This window comes from Ahaetulla prasina, chromosome 2 (genome assembly GCF_028640845.1).
Source record: "Ahaetulla prasina isolate Xishuangbanna chromosome 2, ASM2864084v1, whole genome shotgun sequence".
Classification (NCBI taxonomy): Eukaryota; Metazoa; Chordata; class Lepidosauria; order Squamata; family Colubridae; genus Ahaetulla; species Ahaetulla prasina.
Window position 1 is genome coordinate 9,385,154 of NC_080540.1, and position 19,948 is coordinate 9,405,101.

Here is a 19,948-nt window from a genome sequence, read left to right on the forward strand (position 1 = left end):
GGAGAGTTCTAGCATTCTTGAAACAACGACTAAACAGTATTGGAGATGATGTTCTCTTGCTAAAGCACACTGTTGAAAATGAATATAAACAACCTCTTTTAGAATTAGCCTCTGAGGCTGATGAAGACTCTGAATCGGGAACCATTCCTTTGGAAAAGCGTACTGGCTCCCTGCGGGCTCTCCCGGAGGGGGGATCCACTGGGGATGTCATAGCTTTAGAAGAATATTAACCATCTTAAAAAATAAAAACAGAGGACATATGGATATATCATTGGTTCAGGTTTTCTTAGGCCTCACAGCCGTGAGAACTTGACTTAACCTTTTTCAGTGCTACATGACAGAAATGATTTATGGTACCCATAGCATTGCATCCTCAAGTTAAGTTTTGCTTTCCCTGAGTTAGGTTTCTAGTTTTGCTTTCTCTGAGTTAGGTTTCTAGTTTTGCTTCCCCTGAGTTAGGTTTCTATTACGGTGAAATGTATGATTTCTTGTAAATCAGGTGGTATTTTGCTAACACGTATACTCTGACGCTCGCTGATTGGTAACTTTCTATATGCTGCTTGCTTGCTTGCTGTAGTTACCCCTCCCTGTAAAAACTGCTTAATAAAAGGGGACACAACATCACCCCGGGCACCCCTTTTCGTGCTCTCTCATCTTGAAAAACTTCTGGTGTGGTGTTTTTTATTCGGCTTCTTTCGTCCTTGCGAGGACCCCCTAAATTGTCTCGGCGAGGGCTGAGACTCGTTCCTGCGGGAACCCAGGACAACATCAACAGGGAACCTTGGATAACGAATACGTGTTGCAGACCAGCTGCGACAGCAGATGAAGAAAGAGTAATATTACAATATAGATTAATGGAATATGCTATAAGGGTGAGGGGGTTGAAACAAAATAGGAAGAAAAATTTAAAGGAGATTTTTACGCAAGCCCTTGCTCAGATAAAGGGTGTGGAGCCGGAAGATTTTGAGACTAATATTGAAAGAATTTATCGTGTTAATTCTTGGTGGGCAAGACAAAATAGAGTACCGAGGGATGTGGTTATTTATTTTACAACTAAAAAGGTTAGGTATGAAATTTTGCAAGCCTTTTATAAAAATAAATTCCAAATATTGGGACAAGATATAAAAATGATGAAGGAAATTCCTCCTAAAATGTTAAGAAAGAGAAGAGAATTTGCTTTTTTAGTGGATGAGTTTAAGAAACATCAGATATATTTTAGATGGGAAGTCCCAGTGGGTTTGTCAGTGAATTTTAGAGGCAGAAAGTATTTTCTTAATTCAGTTATGAAAGCGAGACATTTTTATATTAATGTTTTAAAGAGTGGGAATCCTTTGTTGTTAGATGCTAAGTTAATTGGTTTGGAAATGATGGAAAATAGAATGGGAGAGGGGAGGAATGTTTAAGATGTGAATATGATGATTATGGTTAATTTTTGGAATTGATTTGTTTAGGATATAAATTATAGGATTTTTGTTATTTGCTATTCGTATGGTATAAATCTATGGGATGATATTATTCAATTGTGAAGGATGGAAAGTGAAATTTATGAATTTAGATAATGTGGATGTAATGATTTTAACTGCTTACTGTTATATTGTGGATGTAGTTTAAATGATTATTTGTTTTAAATGATATGTTTATAGATAGTAAAAGTTATGAAGTTAAGCTGGAAATATTATATTTGAGAGATGTTATTTGAAATGATATTTGATTGATGGAGTAGTATTGGAAGATTGGATATTAAATCTTATGACAATTGAAGAAATATATAAGTGATGAAAATTTGAATTTGAGAAGCTGGATTGTAAATTAAGAAATGGACTTATGAAATTTGAAGGAATATACAAGTGGGTGAAAAAAATTGAACTTTAGAAGATGGATTAATTTTTAAAATGGACTGTAAGAAGAATGGACATTAAATGTTATGGCAATTGAAGAAATATATAAGTGATAAAAATTTGAGTTCGAGAAGATGGACAGTAATTTGAGAAATGGATTTATGAAATCTGAAGGAATATACAAGTGGAAAAAAAATTGAATTTGAGAAGATGGATTAATTTTAAAAATGGACTGTAAGAAGAAGTAATATGTGAAGTTGGTATTGCTTCTTTTCTTTTCTTTTTTTTTTATTATTCTTTCCTATCTTTTTATTTTTATTGTGAGGGGATCTAAAGTTTTAAATTTTTAAAAGTGGGAGGTTATGTATATTTTGTATACTTTAGTTTGTGATTGTTGGTCATAATACCCGGTATTTGCTGTGGGAAGTCGGGGAAGGGAGGAGGGGAAAATGATACATGGATTGATTATTAATGTACAGTAATTTTTGAAGATATGAAATTAAATTTTTTTAAATGATATTGGGGATGCTCGACTGCCATTTCAGGAAGAAAAGGAGAGAGGAGTAGAAGGAGGGAAGAAAGTAGGTAGGAAAGAGTAGAGAAGGCGGAGGGGAATAAGAAGGTTAGATAGGGTGGAAGAAGGGAGGAGTGGAGAAGGAGGAGAGGAAGTAGTAAAGTGAAGGAGATAAAGGATGGGAAAGTAGTAGAGGGTAGAGAGGGAGGTTGTGAAGAAAGGAAGTGGCAATCGGGCAGGCCTGAATCAGTAATAAATAAAAATTAATGATTAATGATGGATAATAGTTTGTACATAAATATGATGCTGGAAAATGGAAATAAAAATTATTTATAAAAAAAAATATCCCCCAAAATATTTCATTCTCTGGGGAAGGGGCTTCCCACAATTCCCCCCTTTTGGGCTATTTATATATTTACATATATTGCCCAACCTACAAACTATTAGAATGGTCTCTATACTTTCTGTATACCTGGCACATCACGAGGGATATTTGCCTGGCATCCTTACTTGGGGTCTATTGAAATGGGAGGTGATTTTTGCAGGCTATTGGGACAAGGGAAAATACACCAGTGGAGGCAGCAGAGGATTCTCATGATGATGATGGCAGTGGCCCCCAAAAGGAGAGTCTTCCACCCACGAAGGTCTAGCAGCCAGAGCAGAAGTTCTGTTACGTAGAAAAGAAATGTATAGTATCCGATTTTCTGTGCCAATTCTTGTTAGATGTCTGATGTCACTTTCTGTGAGCTTTCAGTCAGGTTTGAAGCAAGCATATGTCCCAAAATTCTTTGCAGCCATGATTGTGCTTTAGTAGATAATTAAGGCTGCCCATTTCCAAGGATTGCTTCCTGAACCTGCCTTAGTTTATTGCACCCAGTATTTCTGAGGCCAAATTAAGATTAGCCAGTGTGCAAGCCAGGCTATGAATATTTTTGAAGTGAGCCCTGGGACTCCTACTAATACAGTGGATAACCAGTGCAACTTATTCTGCTTTACTGGGCAACTGGGCAGCATCATTTGTGAGTTACAATCAGGACCGGGTTTGGAAATCTCTGCTACCTCTTCAGTGAGGAAATCGACTGAGGGGGCATGTCCCCTACCCATGGAATGGCCAATGAAATAGGACTATTTGGGCCTTAGTGCAACAGAGCAAGAACCAGCCAGGAGTGCAAGCCACACCCACCCAGTCACATGAGGTCTTAGCCACACCCACCCAGCTGGTCTGCCCACCCCAACATTTTCAAACTGAAAATTGGCCCCTGTTTAAAAAGTTTGAAGACCCCTGTTTTAGGTGGAGGTTGGTGAAGGGGATAACCTCCGTGTGTCTTTGAATAGTGTAGTTGTGCAGCTACTCCTACAAGACAGGTAGTACAAACATTCTTGATAATTCTCCCTTCCTCCAGACAGAAGTCCGAAGAATTGCTATGCCAACCACTCCCAAAAACCATTCCTTTTCCCACAGATAGGACATTCAAAGGGTTTCTCTCCTGTGAGATTCCTCTGGTATATCACCAGTTCAAAATTACGACTGAACCTTTTCTCTCAGTCAGGACATTCAGAGGGTCTTTTGCCTGTGTGTATCCGCCGCTGTATTACCAATCTGGAATTTCTACTGAAATTTTTCTTACAATCTGGATATGGTTTCTCTCCTGTGTGAGTCCTCTGGTGTCTCACCAAATCAGAATTCTGACTAAAATGTATTCCACAATCTGGACACTCATACGGTTTCTCTCCTGTCTGAGTCTTTTGGTCCATCACCAGATGGGAATTCTGACGAAAACTTTTTCCACAAACCAGAGATTCAAATGGATTCTCTCCTGTGGGTGTTGTCTAGTGTATCACCAGATTGGAATTCTGACTGAAACATTTCCCACAATCTGAACATATGTGTGGTTTCTCTGTATGAATCCTCTGGAGTATTATCAGCTTGGCCTGTTTGCTATAGCTTTTGCCACATCAAGACAACTGGTAGTGTTTTTCTCTGGTGTGAGCCTTTCCATGAACAACTGGGAAGCTGTTCTGACTAAAGCTTTTGCTACATTGGGAACACTGATACGGCTTTTCTCCAGTGTGGAACCTCTCGGGCATAATCGGCCCATGAAGGGGCTGTGAAAGGACGTGCTTGGGACACGGCTGCTTTCCTGGAGAAAGCGGCACAGCTGCGGACAATTGAGGAGGACACAAGTACCAAAGGAGCAGCTCCTCGCATTGTGGCTGCTGCAATGAATATGAGAAGACCAGCCAATGTTTTGAGCATGGTTAACATCTCCAGCCCAATGAGCTTAGGCCACCCCGTTACCATAACCAGCCCTTGCTTTGTCCATGACTTCTCTGTTAACACTCACCACACCAGAGATGGGTTTCAGCAGGTATTGACCAGTTCTGGAGAATCGGTAGTGGAAATTTTGAATAGTTTGGAGAACCGGTAGTAAAAATTCTGACTGGCCCCGCCCCCATCTATTCTCTGCCTCCCAAATCCCAGTGATCAGGAGGAAATGGGGATTTTGCAGTATCCTTCCCCTGGAGTGGGGTGGGAATGGAGATTTTACAGTATCCTTCCCATGCCACGCCCAGCAAGCCACACCCAGAGAACCGGTACTAAAAATTTGAAACCCACCACTGCACCACACCTGTCAATTTACCAACTCCAGTTACTGCACCAGTAAACATCGCACATCCAGTCACTATCACCTCACCAATGAATCTCCCGACACCATTGACATTAGCTGGCCCTTTAAATATAGTCATGAGACCAGTGGAAGGCATGTCTTTCCTTCCCCAGGCATTGCCAACCTCTCCCTCCCACCCCCTGGTAAAAAAAACAACCACCTTAGAACAAAAACTTCATCCATAAAAAAATAGAAAAGGAGGCTGCTGTGTATTAATTGACTGCTCAATTGGCCACGCCCACTCAGTCACATCACAAGAAGCCATGCCCACCCAGCTGGTCCAGCCCCCAACAGTCTGTGGGACCGTGAATTGGCCCCGTTTGAAAAGTTTCAGGACTCCTGCTTTATGTGGAGGTAGGTGAAGGGGATAACCTCCGTTTGTCTTTGAATAGTGGGTGTGCAGCTACTCCTACAAGACAGGTAGTACAAACATTCTTTTTTTTTTTCACAATTTGTAAAATTTTATTTTAAAAAATTGTAAAAATTCCAGAAGTCTTATCTCTGCCTCCCAAATAGTATTTTTTTTTCTGCAAACAAGTAGCATTCTGCACATGTTCAGTGGTAATATTTCTTTCTTAGATAGCTTGCTTATTTCAAGGTAATCATCACAATTAATATATGAGGTTGGAGGCACAAGCTCATAAATCTTGAAACATAAGGACTGTTTGATAACCTATATATATTCTGTCTTCTGTAGCTATCTTTTTTTTTTTAGGGCAAAATTTTTTATTTTCCATAATAATTCCCACAATTTGACCAGTGTACAATACAATCACTTATACAACAATTGATCCTATACACAAATTATGCTCAATCCGGGCTGTTCGACCGCCACTGTAGTAGTACAAACATTCTTGATAATTCTCCCTTCCTCCAGACAAAAGTCCGAAGATTTCCTGTGCCAACCACTCCCAGTTTGGATCCTCTTCGGCATAATCAGCTGTGTTCTATAATCTTTGCTTTTCCCACAATAGGCAGATCTGTGTTTTTTTTCCACCACTGACATTCTTGGATTCTCAAGGACATAAAAAATACTCTCAAACCCTTCTTGGATGGAGCATTGATTCAAGTTACGGCTTCCTTCCTCACAGGGCAAGGCCTCCATTACGGTCGGCCTTATCTGATTGTCCAAGTGATCATATCCTTCCCACTGACTTCCAAGCCAACAAGGGTTTGTCAAAAACAGATCATGCCAGACTAATCTTATTGCATTATTTGACAAAATTAGTGGACCAGAGGAATGCTGTCGATATAATTTACTTGGATTTCAGTAAAGCATTTGATAAAGTAGACCATAACCTACTACTAGATAAAGTAGAAATATGTGAGTTAGACAGCACCACCACCAGATGGATTCATAACTGGTTGACCAACTGCACTCAACGTGTAGTCCTCAATGGAACTATATCCACATGGAGGGAAGTACGCAGTGGAGTACCCCAAGGCTCTGTTTTAGGCCCACTACTTTTCAACATCTTCATCAATGACTTGGACAAGAGGATAGATGGGAAACTCATCAAATTTGCAGATGACACCAAGCTGGCAGGAATAGCCAACACTCCAGAAGATAGGCTCAAGATACAGAAGAATCTTGACAGATTTGAACAGTGGGCGCTATCTAACAAAATGAAATTCAACAGTGAAAAAAGTAAGGTTCTACATTTAGGCCAAAAACCAAAATGCACCGGTACTGTATATGTGGTACCTTGCTCAATAGTAGTACTTCTGAGAGGGATCTTGAAGTCCTAGTGAACAATCATTTAGATATGAGCCAGCAGTGCAGCAAGCTGCCAAAAAACCTAACACAGTTCTGGGCTGCATAAACAGAGGGATAGAATCAAGATCACGTGAAGTGTTAATACCAATTTATAATGCCTTGGTAAGGCCACATGTGGAATATTGCATTCAGTTTTGGTCGCCACAATGTAAAAAAGATGTTGAGATTCTAGAAAGAGTGCAGAGAAGAGCAACAAAGATGATTAGGGGACTGGAGGCTAAAACATATGAAGAACGGTTGCAGGAACTGCGTATGTCTAGTTTAATGAAAAGAAGGACTAGGGGAGACATCATAGCAGTGTTCCAATATCTCAGGGGTTGCCACAAAGAAGAGGGAGTCTAACTATTCTCCAAAGCACCTGAGGGTAGAAGAAGCAGCAATGGGTGGAAACTAATCAAGGACAGAAGCAACTTAGAACTAAGGAGAAATTTTCTGACGGTTAGAACAGTTAATCAGTGGAATGACTTGCCTGCAGAAGTCGTGAATGCTCCAACATTTGTTGGGGAGGTTGAATTCCACCACATGTTTATTGGACCCGTGTCCCTCCTGGATGGTACTGGCCACTCGGGAGGTTACACGAGGCTGGCTCCAGGGAGTTACCAACGCTTCTTTGTTGGAGGATGTTTTCCCCGCCGCTTTGAAAGAGGCGGTGGTGAGGCCCCTCCTCAAGAAGCCCTCCCTGGACCCGGCTGTTTTAGCTAACTACCGTCCAGTCTCCAACCTTCGCTTCTTAGCGAAGGTTGTTGAGAGTGTGGTGGCATATCAGCTTCCTCAACACCTGGAGGAAACTGTCTATCTGGACCCGTTCCAGTCCGGTTTCAGACCCGGATACAGCACCGAGACGGCTTTGGTCGTGTTGGTGGATGACCTCTGGAGAGCCCGGAACAGGGGTTGTTCCTCTGTCCTGGTTCTATTAGATCTCTCGGCGGCTTTTGATACCATCGACCATGGTATCCTGCTGCGGCGGTTGGAGGGATTGAGGGTGGGAGGCACCGTTTATCGGTGGTTCTCCTCCTATCTCTCTGACCGTTCACAGGCGGTGTTGGCAGGGGAGCAGAGGTCGACCCCAAGGCGCCTCACTTTTGGGGTGCCTCAGGGGTCTGTTCTCTCGCCTCTCCTGTTCAACATCTATATGAAGCCCCTGGGTGAGGTTATCCATGGTTTCGGGGTGGATTATCATCTGTACGCTGATGATACTCAGCTGTACATTTCCACCCCGAACCACCCCAATGAAGCCGTTGAGGTCTTGAGGCCGTGCGGGTCTGGATGGGGAGGAACAGGCTCCGACTCAACCCTTCCAAGACAGAGTGGCTGTGGGTGCCGGCGTCCCAGTACAGTCAGCTTACACCATTGCTGACTGTGAGGGAGGAAGTACTGACCCCCAGGGAGGGAGTGCGCAACTTAGGCGTTCTCCTGAATGATCGGCTGTCCTTGGAGGATCACTTGACGGTCATCGCCAGGGGAGCATTTTATCAGGTTCACCTGATTCGCCAGTTGCCCCCCTTCCTTGACCGGAACGCCTTACGCACGGTCACTCACGCCGTCACTTCCCGCCTGGACTATTGCAATGCTCTCTACATGGGGCTCCCCTTGAAGAGCACCCGGAGGCTCCAGTTAGTCCAGAATGCGGCCGCGCGGATGATAGAGGGAGCACTGCGTTGCTCCCATATAACACCCATCCTGCGCGGTCTACACTGGCTACCGGTAGCCTTCCGGGTGCAATTCAAGGTCTTGGTTACCATCTTTAAAGCGCTCCATGGCTTAGGACCGGGAAAGATCCTGACCTCCGGTCCTTTCGCCGCGAGCTGAAGACATATCTATTCTTTCGAGCAGGACTGGCTTAAATAGGGTTTTTTAAATATGGATTTTATTGGGGTTTATTTTTTTATATTTTGTATGGTATTTTAAATTTAGGCTATTTTGAATAAGTTTTTTAAAATGTGTTTTATTGTAATATATTGTATTATTTTATTTGCCTGTTCACCGCCCTGAGTCCTTCGGGAGAAGGGCGGTATAAAAATTAAATTATTATTATTATTATTATTATTATTATACCTTCGAGACCGCCTTCTGCCACCGATTGCCTCCCAACAACCCGTGCGCTCCCAGAGTGGGCCTCCTCAGGGTGCCATCGACCAAACAATGTAGGTTGGCGACCCCCAGGGGGAGGGCCTTCTCTGTGGCGGCACCAGCCCTGTGGAACGAGCTTCCTCCAGGATTACGACAACTCCCCGACCTCCGGACCTTCAGACGTGAACTGAAGACTTTATTATTTCAGCGCGCTGGACTAGCCTAAGAATAAAATGTTTTAGCTAAATTTTAATGGGATTTTTAACCGGTTTTTACCATTTTTAGTGATTTGGCTATGATAATATTTAGTTTTAATTGGGTTTTTAATGCTTATTTATTATATTGTCTTTTAATATGCCTGTGAACCGCCCTGAGTCCTACGGGAGATGGTGCGGTATATAAGTATGATAATAAATAAATAAATAAACACTGGAAATTTTTAAGATGTTGGATAACCATTTGTCTGAAATGGTGTACGGTTTCCTGCCTGGACAGGGGTTGGGCTAGAAGACCTCCAAGGTCCCTTCCAACTCTGTTATTATGAGATTTATTGACTTGGGTCAATCATGCGTTCATAAAACTGCAAAAAGTAATCATCAAATATACTTGGAAGTGGTGGGGACAGATTATACATATGTACATATCCTGTGTTTCCCCAAAAATAAGACCCAGTTTTATTTTCTTTTGGGCCCATAATAAGCACCAGGTCTTAGTTAAAGGGCATCTCTTACCCGCTTACCTTAGGACCATCGCAGGGAGGCCACCCAAACCCTGACACCTGTTGCACCACCGCCTGACTTCTTCTGTAGCCACTCACAGCCAGACACAACATAGCTTGTCGCGCAGCCCATGCAAGCTGTGTCCAAACTGTTTCTCAGCTGATTAAAACACTTTTAACTTCTGGAAGATTTTTTTTGACCAAATAATGTTTTAAAAAGCTACCATCAGTTATCCTTTTCCTTTTGGCTAAACTCCTCTAAGCGCATTTTCTTTCACTCTTTCTTCCCTTCTGAGAAGGCAGAGAAGAATGTGAGTCATATCTGTGTATGTTAGGCTTGCGACAGGACGCCGTGTAGTGCCTTGCGCCATTACCACAGTTCACAACAGGGATGAATCCAAGGCCCACTGAAAATGGTAGTTAGCCATTTCCATTTTCCTTTTCTCTCCACCTACACATTTAATCCTGAGAAACATTTCAGTAAAATGAATCAGGACAAAATTCAAACAATCAATTTCTCACCTATACTTTCAATGGGAGATCACAAATGAAATTCAAGCATTCTGTAAACTCATCTACTATTCCTCACATGGATTATTTTGTGTGCAATAAGGGATGATTTACGCTTGAAGTAATGTCCACAGATTGGACATTCCAAAGATTTCTCCACAGTGTAAAATCTCTGGTGTATCATTAAGTAGGAATTCTGACTGAAACTTTTCCAATAGCTAGGACATTCAAGGGTTTCTCTTGTCTGCGAGTCCTCTGGTGTCTCACCAAGTGGGAATTTTCACTTAACATTTCCCACAATCAAGACATTCAAAGGGTTTCTCTCCTGTGTGAGTCCTCTGGTGTTTCAACAGGCTGGAATTATCACTAAAATCTTTCCCACAGGTAGGACATTCAAAGGGCTTCTCTCCTGTGTGAGTCCTCTGGTGTTTCACCAGGCTGGAATTAACACTAAAGCTTTTCCCACAGATAGGACATTCAAAGGGTTTCTCTCCTGTGTGAGTCCTCTGGTGTGTCACCAGGCTGGAATTATCAATAAAACCTTTCTCACAGATAGGACATTCAAAGGGCTTCTCTCCTGTGTGAGTCCTCTGGTGTATCATCAGGCTGGAATTAACACTAAAGCTTTTCCCACAGAGGGGACATTCAAAGGGCTTCTCTCCTGTGTGAGTCCTCTGGTGTTTCACCAGGTGGGATTTCTGTCTGTAACGTTTCCCACAGTCACGACATTCAAAGGGTTTCTCTCCTGTGTGAGTCCTCTGGTGTATCACCAGGTGGGAATTCTGACTGTAACGTTTCCCACAGTCATGACATTCAAAGGGTTTCTCTCCTGTGTGAGTCCTCTGGTGTGTCATCAGGTGGAAATTATCTCTAAAACCTTTCCCACAGATAGGACATTCAAAGGGTTTATCTCCTGTGTGACTCCTCTGATGTCTCACCATGCTGGAATTATTTCTAAAACCTTTCCCACATTCAGGACTTTCAAAGGGTTTCTCTCGTGTGTGAGTCCTTTGGTGTGTCACCAGGTGGGAATTCTGACTGTAACGTTTCCCACAGTTATGACATTCAAAGGGTTTCTCTCCTGTGTGAGTCCTCTGGTGTCTGACCAGGCTGGAATTATCACTAAAGCTTTTCCCACAGACAGGACATTCAAAGGGCTTCTCTCCTGTGTGAGTCCTCTGGTGTTTCACCAGGCTGGAATTTTCCATAAAACCTTTCCCACAATCAGTACATTCAAAGGGTTTCTCTCCTGTGTGAGTCCCCTGGTGTTTCACCAGGCTGGAATTATCTCTAAAACCTTTCCCACAATCAGGACATTCAAAGGGTTTCTCTCCTGTGTGAGTCCTCTGGTGTCTGACCAGGCTGGAATTATCACTAAAGCTTTTCCCACAGTCATGACATTCAAAGGGTTTCTCTCCTGTGTGAGTCCTCTGGTGTGTCACCAGGTGGAAATTATCTCTAAAACCTTTCCCACAGATAGGACATTCAAAGGGTTTATCTCCTGTGTGACTCCTCTGATGTCTCACCATGCTGGAATTATCTCTAAAACCTTTCCCACAATCAGGACTTTCAAAGGGTTTCTCTCGTGTGTGAGTCCTCTGGTGTGTCACCAGGTGGGAATTCTGACTGTAACGTTTCCCACAGTCATGACATTCAAAGGGTTTCTCTCCTGTGTGAGTCCTCTGGTGTCTGACCAGGCTGGAATTATCACTAAAGCTTTTCCCACAGACAGGACATTCAAAGGGCTTCTCTCCTGTGTGAGTCCTCTGGTGTTTCACCAGGCTGGAATTATCTCTAAAACCTTTTCCACAATCAGGACATTCAAAGGGTTTCTCTCCTGTGTGAGTCCTCTGGTGGTTCATCAGGCTGGAATTATCTCTAAAACCTTTCCCACAATCAGGACATTCAAAGGGTTTCTCTCCTGTGTGAGTCCTCTGGTGTCTGACCAGGCTGGAATTATCAATAAAGCTTTTCCCACAGAGGGGACATTCAAAGGGCTTCTCTCCTGTGTGAGTCCTCTGGTGTTTCACCAGGCTGGAATTATCTCTAAAACCTTTTCCACAATCAGGACATTCAAAGGGTTTCTCTCCTGTGTGAGTCCTCTGGTGGTTCACCAGGCTGGAATTATCTCTAAAACCTTTCCCACAATCAGGACATTCAAAGGGTTTCTCTCCTGTGTGCATGGTGTTGTGTCTCAGGAGGTGCGAATTTGTAATGAAAGCTTTCCCACAATCTCGACATTCATAAGATTTCTCCATGGAGTGAATCGTCTGATGTATTGGCAGGTGGGAATTACAACTAGAACTTCTCCCACAGTCAGTATATTGAATGGGTTTTTCTCCTTATGATTCCTCTGGTGTATCACCCAGTTTCAATTATAACTGAAAGTTTTCCAACAATCAGGACATTCAAAACATTTCTCTCCTATGTGAGTCTTCTGGTGTATCACCAGGCTGGAATTGTGACTTTCCCATAATCAGGACATTCAAAGATTTTCTCTTCTGTGTGAGTTCTCTGGTGCTTCACCAGGATGGAATTCTCACTGAAACTTTTCCCACAGAAAGGATGTTCAAATGATTTTATTCCTATGTGCCTCATGACCTGGGAATTTCTATTGAACTTTCACACAATCTACACAGTCATATGTTTTCTCCCTCCTGTGAGTTATCTGATGTAGCACCATGTTGCCATGCTCACTAAAGCATTTACTGCATTGGGAGCACTTTTGTGGCTTCCCTCTTGTGTCTGGGTGCTTCCATGAACCACAAGGGAGCTGTTGTGACCAAAACTTTTGCCACATTCAGGTAATTTGTATACTTTTTCTCCTCTCTGGCTCCTCTTGTGCATCATCAGCTATGACTTGCAATCTGTGCTTTTCCCACAATAGACAAATCTATGGAGCTTTTCCACATATAATATTCTTGAGGTGATAAAATATGACAATGCCTTGTTCAGTGGTGCTTTCATTCAAGCCGTTTTCTTCCTCACAGGGAGAGGTTTAAATTACTGTCTGCTCTACGTGACTTTACTATTGACCTTTTCCTCCCCAGTGACTTCCAGATATTTCCCTCTTTTGCTGAATGATAAATAATCTCCCTTCACTTTTCATGTAATGCATCTTTGAGTTCTGCATAATCTGTTTATTCTTTCTTGATTTTCTCTCTTTTGTCTAACAGCTGTTGGAAGAGGAGAATTGTGTAGTTTTCTGAAGGAAATGGAAAATATTTGATTTCTGGCTTGATTTTCTTCCCTTTTCAATGTTGCTTGTTATTTACAGTTGTCCCGAATGTTCTTATTGCCATCCTCTTTGTCTGTAAGATTCAAAGAAAAGTAGAACTTTAATTGTTTATAAAATGGTTAGAGATGATGTGAAAAAAGTATATATTACAATGAAAAAACAAACATGCCCCAATATTAGAATAATCACTTACATTATTAATGATTCATATCACACATGGAGTATACTGAGATCCATGTTTAAATATCCATTCAATCAAATTGAATTATTTAGTTGGGTCAATCATAAATTCTTAGCAATGCAAAGTGTTATCATCAAATATATCTTGAACTGCTGGGAATAGGTTATATAATTGCAGATTATCCATAGAGAGAAATACAGATACACCCAACTACACATGTATACATGGAGAAAATCTACGTCTTTCAAGCCTGACAAAATGTCGCAAAATGTTTACAGTCAAACCTTCTGAGCTAAATTTAGAGATGTGGGGGCTTTAACTTTAATCCTGTCTTCAACCCCTCTGGTGACATCCCCATTCAAGTCGTCCTCACTTAACCTACCGCAATTGAAACGGATATCTGCGTCACCAAGCAGCTCAAACAGAACTTACATCTGTTCCTTTGTAGTTGTTAAGCAACTTACTGTGAGTTGCTAAAGGCAATTTCATATGACCATAACTTGCAATTTCCTGCCAATATGACCACTGATTTTGCTTGTCAGAAGCTCGCTGGGAAGGTCACAAATGGGGATTATCAGTGTGGGATGACACGGCCATCATAAATGTGCAACTATTGGCAGAACCCAAATTGGTGCAACTCCTCTTCCTAAACCTTTAAAACCACAGTAAAGGTCATTTAACAAGTGCTAAGATTACCACAAATTTTGTGGACCAGGTGCACGTCTGCTTCTACTGTGCCATAGGAATTTTGAAGGCTCAGGGAAGAAGTGGTAAGTGAGGACTACCTGTGCAACCTAAGAGCTATTTTTTAGGAAGTGCTGGATTAAGCACAATTGAACCATGGACGGGACAAGAAATACCATTCTTACTGCCAAGAAATGGAAGTAAAAAAACTTTTAAATTTTATTCATTTGTCATTTTCAATACATGTGTGGATGACAAACTATATCAAAAGGGCAACATCAGGATGTAATGGGACACTTTAACTACCCTGATATCAATTGGGAGACAAATTCTACAGCAAGTAGGAGATCAAACAGATTTCTAACCAATTTAGCTGACAACTATGTCATCCAAAAGGGAACTAGAGGAAGAACTATATTCGACCTAATTTTTACAAATAGAAAAGCAATATAAGGAGTTGAAGTTGTTGGAAACACGGGCAAGTGACCACGTCTTACTGGAATTCAATATAATGCAAACACAAGCAATAGACTATAATCCAACAAGTGTCTTCAATTTTAGAAGAGCTGATTTTAACAAATTCAGAGCCGAAGCATTTCATGGATAAAAATCCTAAAAGAGAAAACAATGCAAGGAGCGTGGGAAACACTGGAAAATAAATCCAGTCCAACACAATATCACTAAAAAGGAAAAACAAGAAATCCAAGAGGCAGCCAGCATGGTTGCATAAATATCTCTCTGATAAACTGAAAGACAAAAAGAATAAGTACAAAAAATGAAAAGAGGGACACATAACTAAGGCAGAATTATCAGCAGATAGCCCGAATCTGCAAAGATAAAGTCAGGAAACCAAAGGCTGAGTATGAACAAAGACTTGGAACAAAAGTTAAAGATAACAAAAACAAGTTTCTTTCAACAGATGTATATATATATATAAAACAAGAAAAATGTCAGGGGAAACGGTCCACTAAAGAGAGAAAATGGCAAGTAAGAAACAATACCTGGGAAGTTCCTGGAAAAAATAATCAAGTAACAGATCTGAGAACATCTAGAAGTAAGCTACGTTGTAACTACCGGTAGAAGCCAAGAAAGGGTTTATTAAAATCAGATCATGCCAAAGAAATCTTATTCCATTTTTCAACAAAATGACTAAATTAGTGGACCAGTAAAATGCATTACACACGGTATACTTAGATTTCAATAAAAAGTATCTGACAAAGAAAATGGTAAGTTTTTATTTTAACAAAATGTGGCACAGAGACATTCATCCACACAGATGGATTCATAACTCACTGACAAATCGTACTCAACGTGTAGTCCTCAATGGAACGACACCCACATGGAGGGAACTGAGGCTTTGGAAAATAAATTCACCCCCTCCTCTTTGTGGCAACCTTTCAAATACTGGAATACCACTATCATGTCATCTCTAATCCTTCTTTTCTCTAGACTAACCAAATCCAAATCCTGCAAACATTCTTGATGTCTTAGTCTCCGGGCCTTTAATCATCTTAGATGCTCTTCTTTGCATTTTTTCCCAAAGTCTCAACATCTTTTTTGTAATGTGGTGATGAAAACTACATGGAGTATTCCAGGTGTGGTCTTACTAAGGCTTTATATAAAGGAGTACTAAAAATTCACGTGATTCCTCTGTCTCCATAACCAAAAATTGTATTAGCTTTTTTGGCTGCTGCTGCATACTGCTTTTTCATATTTAAGCTTTTCTCCACATTAAATTTCATGTTGTTGGATAGGGCCCAAGTCTGTCAAGATCTTTTTGGATCCTAAGCTTGTCTTCTTGGGTGTTGGCCATTCCTGCCAGTTTAGTGTCATCTGCAAATCTGATGAGTTTAATGTTGGGTTGCTATCAGTTTGCCCCGGATTGGGCAAACCGGTAGTGGTGGGAGTGGGAGGCTCTGCCCACCCGCCCAGATGCTTCTGCGCATGCACACAAGCATGGCGCACAAGCACCCACGAGCAAACCAGTAGTGATGGGTTTTGAAACCCGCCCCTGATGAGTTCCCCTTCTATTCCCTCATCTAAGTCACGTATGAAGATACTGAAAAATACTGGGCCTAAGACAGAACTGTCTGGCATATCACTGCTCACCTCCCTCGATGTAGATGTAGAACCATGAAGGACAACTTGTTGAGTACGGTTTGTCAGCCAGTTATAAATCCATCTGTTGGTGATGCTGTCTATCCGTCATTTTTCTAGTGTATCAAAAAGTAGGTTGTAGTCTACTTTATCTTATGTCTTGCTGAAGTCCAAATATACAATGTCCACAGCATTTCTCTGGTCTACTAATTTAGTCATTTTGTCAAAGAATGAAATACGATTGGCATGATCTGTTTTTAACAAATCCATGCTGGCTTTAATTAAAACTTTTTTTGCTTCTAAATGTTCGCAGATCTGTTTTTTAAAATTATTGTTTCCATTATCTTCCCAGGTATCAGTTTTACACTGATTGGTCTGTAGATTCCTGGGTCTGTTTTTTCCCCTTTTTTGAAGATGCATCGGCTCTTTTCCAATCCTCAGTGTTCCAGGATTTTTTAACTATATGGTACAAGGTTCTGAGATAACATCTGCCAGTTCCCTCCCAATCCTGCTGTTCTGAGAATCAGGTCCTGGTGATTTATATTCACGAAACTCATCAAATTTGAGATGACACCAACCTGGCAGGAATACCCAACACCCCAGTAGATAGGGTCAAGATAGAAGAGAATCTCAATAGCCATTCCCAAAGAATCAAACTTAAACTTTAAAGAGACTTTTCAAATTTTCCCACCAGCAGAAAATTGCAGCCACCAGTTTTACAGCCTGCAGCCCCAGTGGGCTTCCATTTGGGGAGGGAAGGAACCTGCAGCAGCAGCAGCTGAGCTGCTTCAGCCCAGTTGCTTCTCTGCTTCCAGGCCGTGGAGGAAACCGAACAGCTCGACTTGCTCCCGGACTCTCCTCCCACCTGCTCTCAACTCACGTGCAGCTTCGACCCTGGGAAGAACAGAAAAGCCGCTCTGCACACCACCTTTCTCTCATGAGTCATCCGGAAGTGGAAGTTACTCTGTTTCCTCGCTCCTCTCATCCTTTCTAGCAATGTAGTACTTGATGGTTTTAACTCTTTAAAATCAACCACAGAGCCCGCCTACTGTATTGCCTGCTTTCTAGGCACAGATATTGTCCTCTTGTCTTCCATCTCCGGATAGGAAACGCTTATCTCTACTTAAGGGGTCTGCAAGATGTTTTATTTTTTTTTATTTATTTTTATTTTGTCACAACATCATACAAAAAGATTATGTAGTATATACACATATAAACATATATAGGAAGAAGAAAAGAAAAACAATAGGACAGGAACGGTAGGCACGTTTGTGCGCTTATGCACGCCCCTTATGGTCCTCTTAGGAATGGGGTGAGGTCAATAGTAGAAAGTTTTTGGTTAAAGCTATTAGGATTATGGGAAGAGACCACAGAGTCAGGTAAAGTATTCCAAGCACTGATGATTCTGTTGCAGAAGTCATATTTTCTGCAATCTAGATTAAAGCGGTTGACATTAAGTTTAAATCTATTGGTTGCCCTTGTATTATTGCAATTAAAGCTGAAGTAGTCTTTGACAGGAAGGACATTACAATAGATGATTCTGTGAGTTAAACTTAGGTCTTGTCGAAGGCGACGGAGTTCCAAGTTTTCTAAGCCTAGGATTTCAAGTCTGGTGGGATAAGGTATTTTGTTGTTTTCAGAGGAATGGAGAACTCTTCTTGTAAAATATTTCTGGACACGCTCAATTGTATTGATGTCAGAGATGTGGTGAGGGTTCCAAACAGGTGAGCTGTATTCTAGAATTGGTCTAGCAAATGTTTTATATGCTCTGGTTAGTAGTGTGGTGTTTTTGGAAAAGAAGCTACGCAAAATTAGGTTTACAACTCTTAGAGCTTTTTTTGCTATGTAGTTGCAGTGGGCTTTGGCACTTAGATCATTTGACATGAAAACTCCAAGGTCTTTAACGGGATGGGGGTCGTCTGTAAGGTAATGTCCATCTAGTATGTACTTAGTTTTAGAGTTCTTTTTCCTATATGTAAGACTGAGCATTTGCTGGTTGAAATTTGGAGCTGCCAATTTTTAGACCAAGCGGTTAGATGGTCAAGGTCGTTTTGAATGATAGAAGTGTTGTCTGTGGTGTTAAATAGTTTAACATCGTCAGCAAAGAGAACACAATTACTTGAGATATGGTCACAAAGATCATTAATGTATAGAATAAAGAGTGTTGGTCCAAGGACGCTGCCTTGAGGAACGCCACTCTTGACAGGAACAGGATTTGATAAAGCATTGCCAATTTTGACCACTTGTTGTCTGTTAGACAGAAAAGCAGATATCCATTTGTGGAGGGGTCCTGAGATGCCATAGGATGTCAGTTTAAGGAGAAGTTTATCGTGTACTACTGAGTCAAAAGCTTTGCAGAAGTCTATGTAGATTGCATCTATTGATTTGCCTTGATCTAGATTTGAAGTCCATATGTTTTGCAGTGGAGAAGTTGTAAGTTACATGATAACTTCTTCCTGAAACCAAATTGTTTGTTGGAGAGTAGGTTGTTAGTTTCTAAGTGTGAGGTAATGGATTGATTGATGATAGATTCCATGACTTTGCAGGTGGCAGCAAAGGAGATCGGCCTGTAGTTTTCGACTAAGCTGGGGTCTCCTTTTTTGAAGATGGGGATGACTGTGGCTAGTGACCAAAGTTTGGGAAGAGAACTGGTAGTGAAAGCTTTATCAAAGATAATACTTAGGGGTTCAGCTATATTAATGGAAAGTTTTTTTAAGAAATATGCACATAGACCATCAGGTCCAATAGAAAGCGATGGTTTTAAGTTGTGAAGAGCTTTACCAACGTTGTCTTCTGTGAAATCTATATGAGTTAAATCCTCATAGTCATTGCTGGTTCGTTTGTGGAATGTTGGATATGTGTTGTCGGAGTTAACAAAAACTGAGCCAAAGAAAATGTTGAAGAGGTTTGCTTTGACTGTTTCGTCATTACATTCTTTGTTGTTAGAATCTTTTAGTGGTGGGATGGATCTTGAATCTTTAAGTTTACTGTTGACAAAATTATAAAAGGCACGATTGGAATTTGTGCGTAGAAGGTTTTCTTCTTGCTTGGTGTGGTAATTTGTGCATTCAGTTTTTATTTGGTTGCATATGTTTCTGTAACGGTTTCTGAAGTTTGTAACATAGCCTTTTTTGTTTCTTTTCCAGAGGGATTTTTTTTTTGATTGAAGCTTTTTTATTGATATGGGTAGTTTGTTTTTCTTGGACATGGTAGTCATTCGTGGTACATATAATTTAATGACTCTATTGATTTCAAGTAGGAAGACTCTATAGAGGTCATCAGCGGTTATGCAGGTTGCAAACAGATTTTGCCAGTTCAGAAGTGAAAGATCGTTGTTTATAAGGTCGTAATTGGCTTTCTTGAAGTTGTAGTTGGGAGTTCTGGTGTTATGATGATTTAAGTATGGACGTATATTGAGACGAAAATCAATCATGCAGGGCTTGATTTTATCAATGTTTATACTGATTAAAGCTATCAAGTCGTTTTTGACTTCTACCAACAGACCTTTGCAACTGAGCCAAGTGAAATAGTGAAATGTGATGCTAGTTAAGCTTGTGAAGATTAACTATGTGCTGAGCCCTAAAAGTTACTGACTTTTTTTACAGAATTACACAATACGTTTTCTTGGTGGTGTGTCTCAATGGACATCAAA

The 19,948-nt window shown here is 41.1% G+C and overlaps 2 protein-coding genes across 2 annotated transcripts in view; one reads left to right on the forward strand and one right to left on the reverse strand.

Annotated features, from left to right (window-relative positions):
• The window catches only part of LOC131193532 (zinc finger protein 850-like), a 332,320-nt gene that overhangs the window by 208,280 nt on the left and 104,092 nt on the right, over positions 1-19,948 (forward strand). The gene's annotated exons all lie outside the window — the stretch shown is intronic.
• LOC131189656 (zinc finger protein 420-like) overlaps positions 10,361-19,948 on the reverse strand; it is a 33,167-nt gene continuing 23,579 nt past the window's right edge. Inside the window, exon 3 of the mRNA XM_058165923.1 lies at positions 10,361-12,437. Coding sequence (XP_058021906.1) covers positions 10,381-12,437 — 2,057 coding nt within the window. The 3' untranslated portion in view covers positions 10,361-10,380. The remainder of the gene's footprint in view (positions 12,438-19,948) is intronic.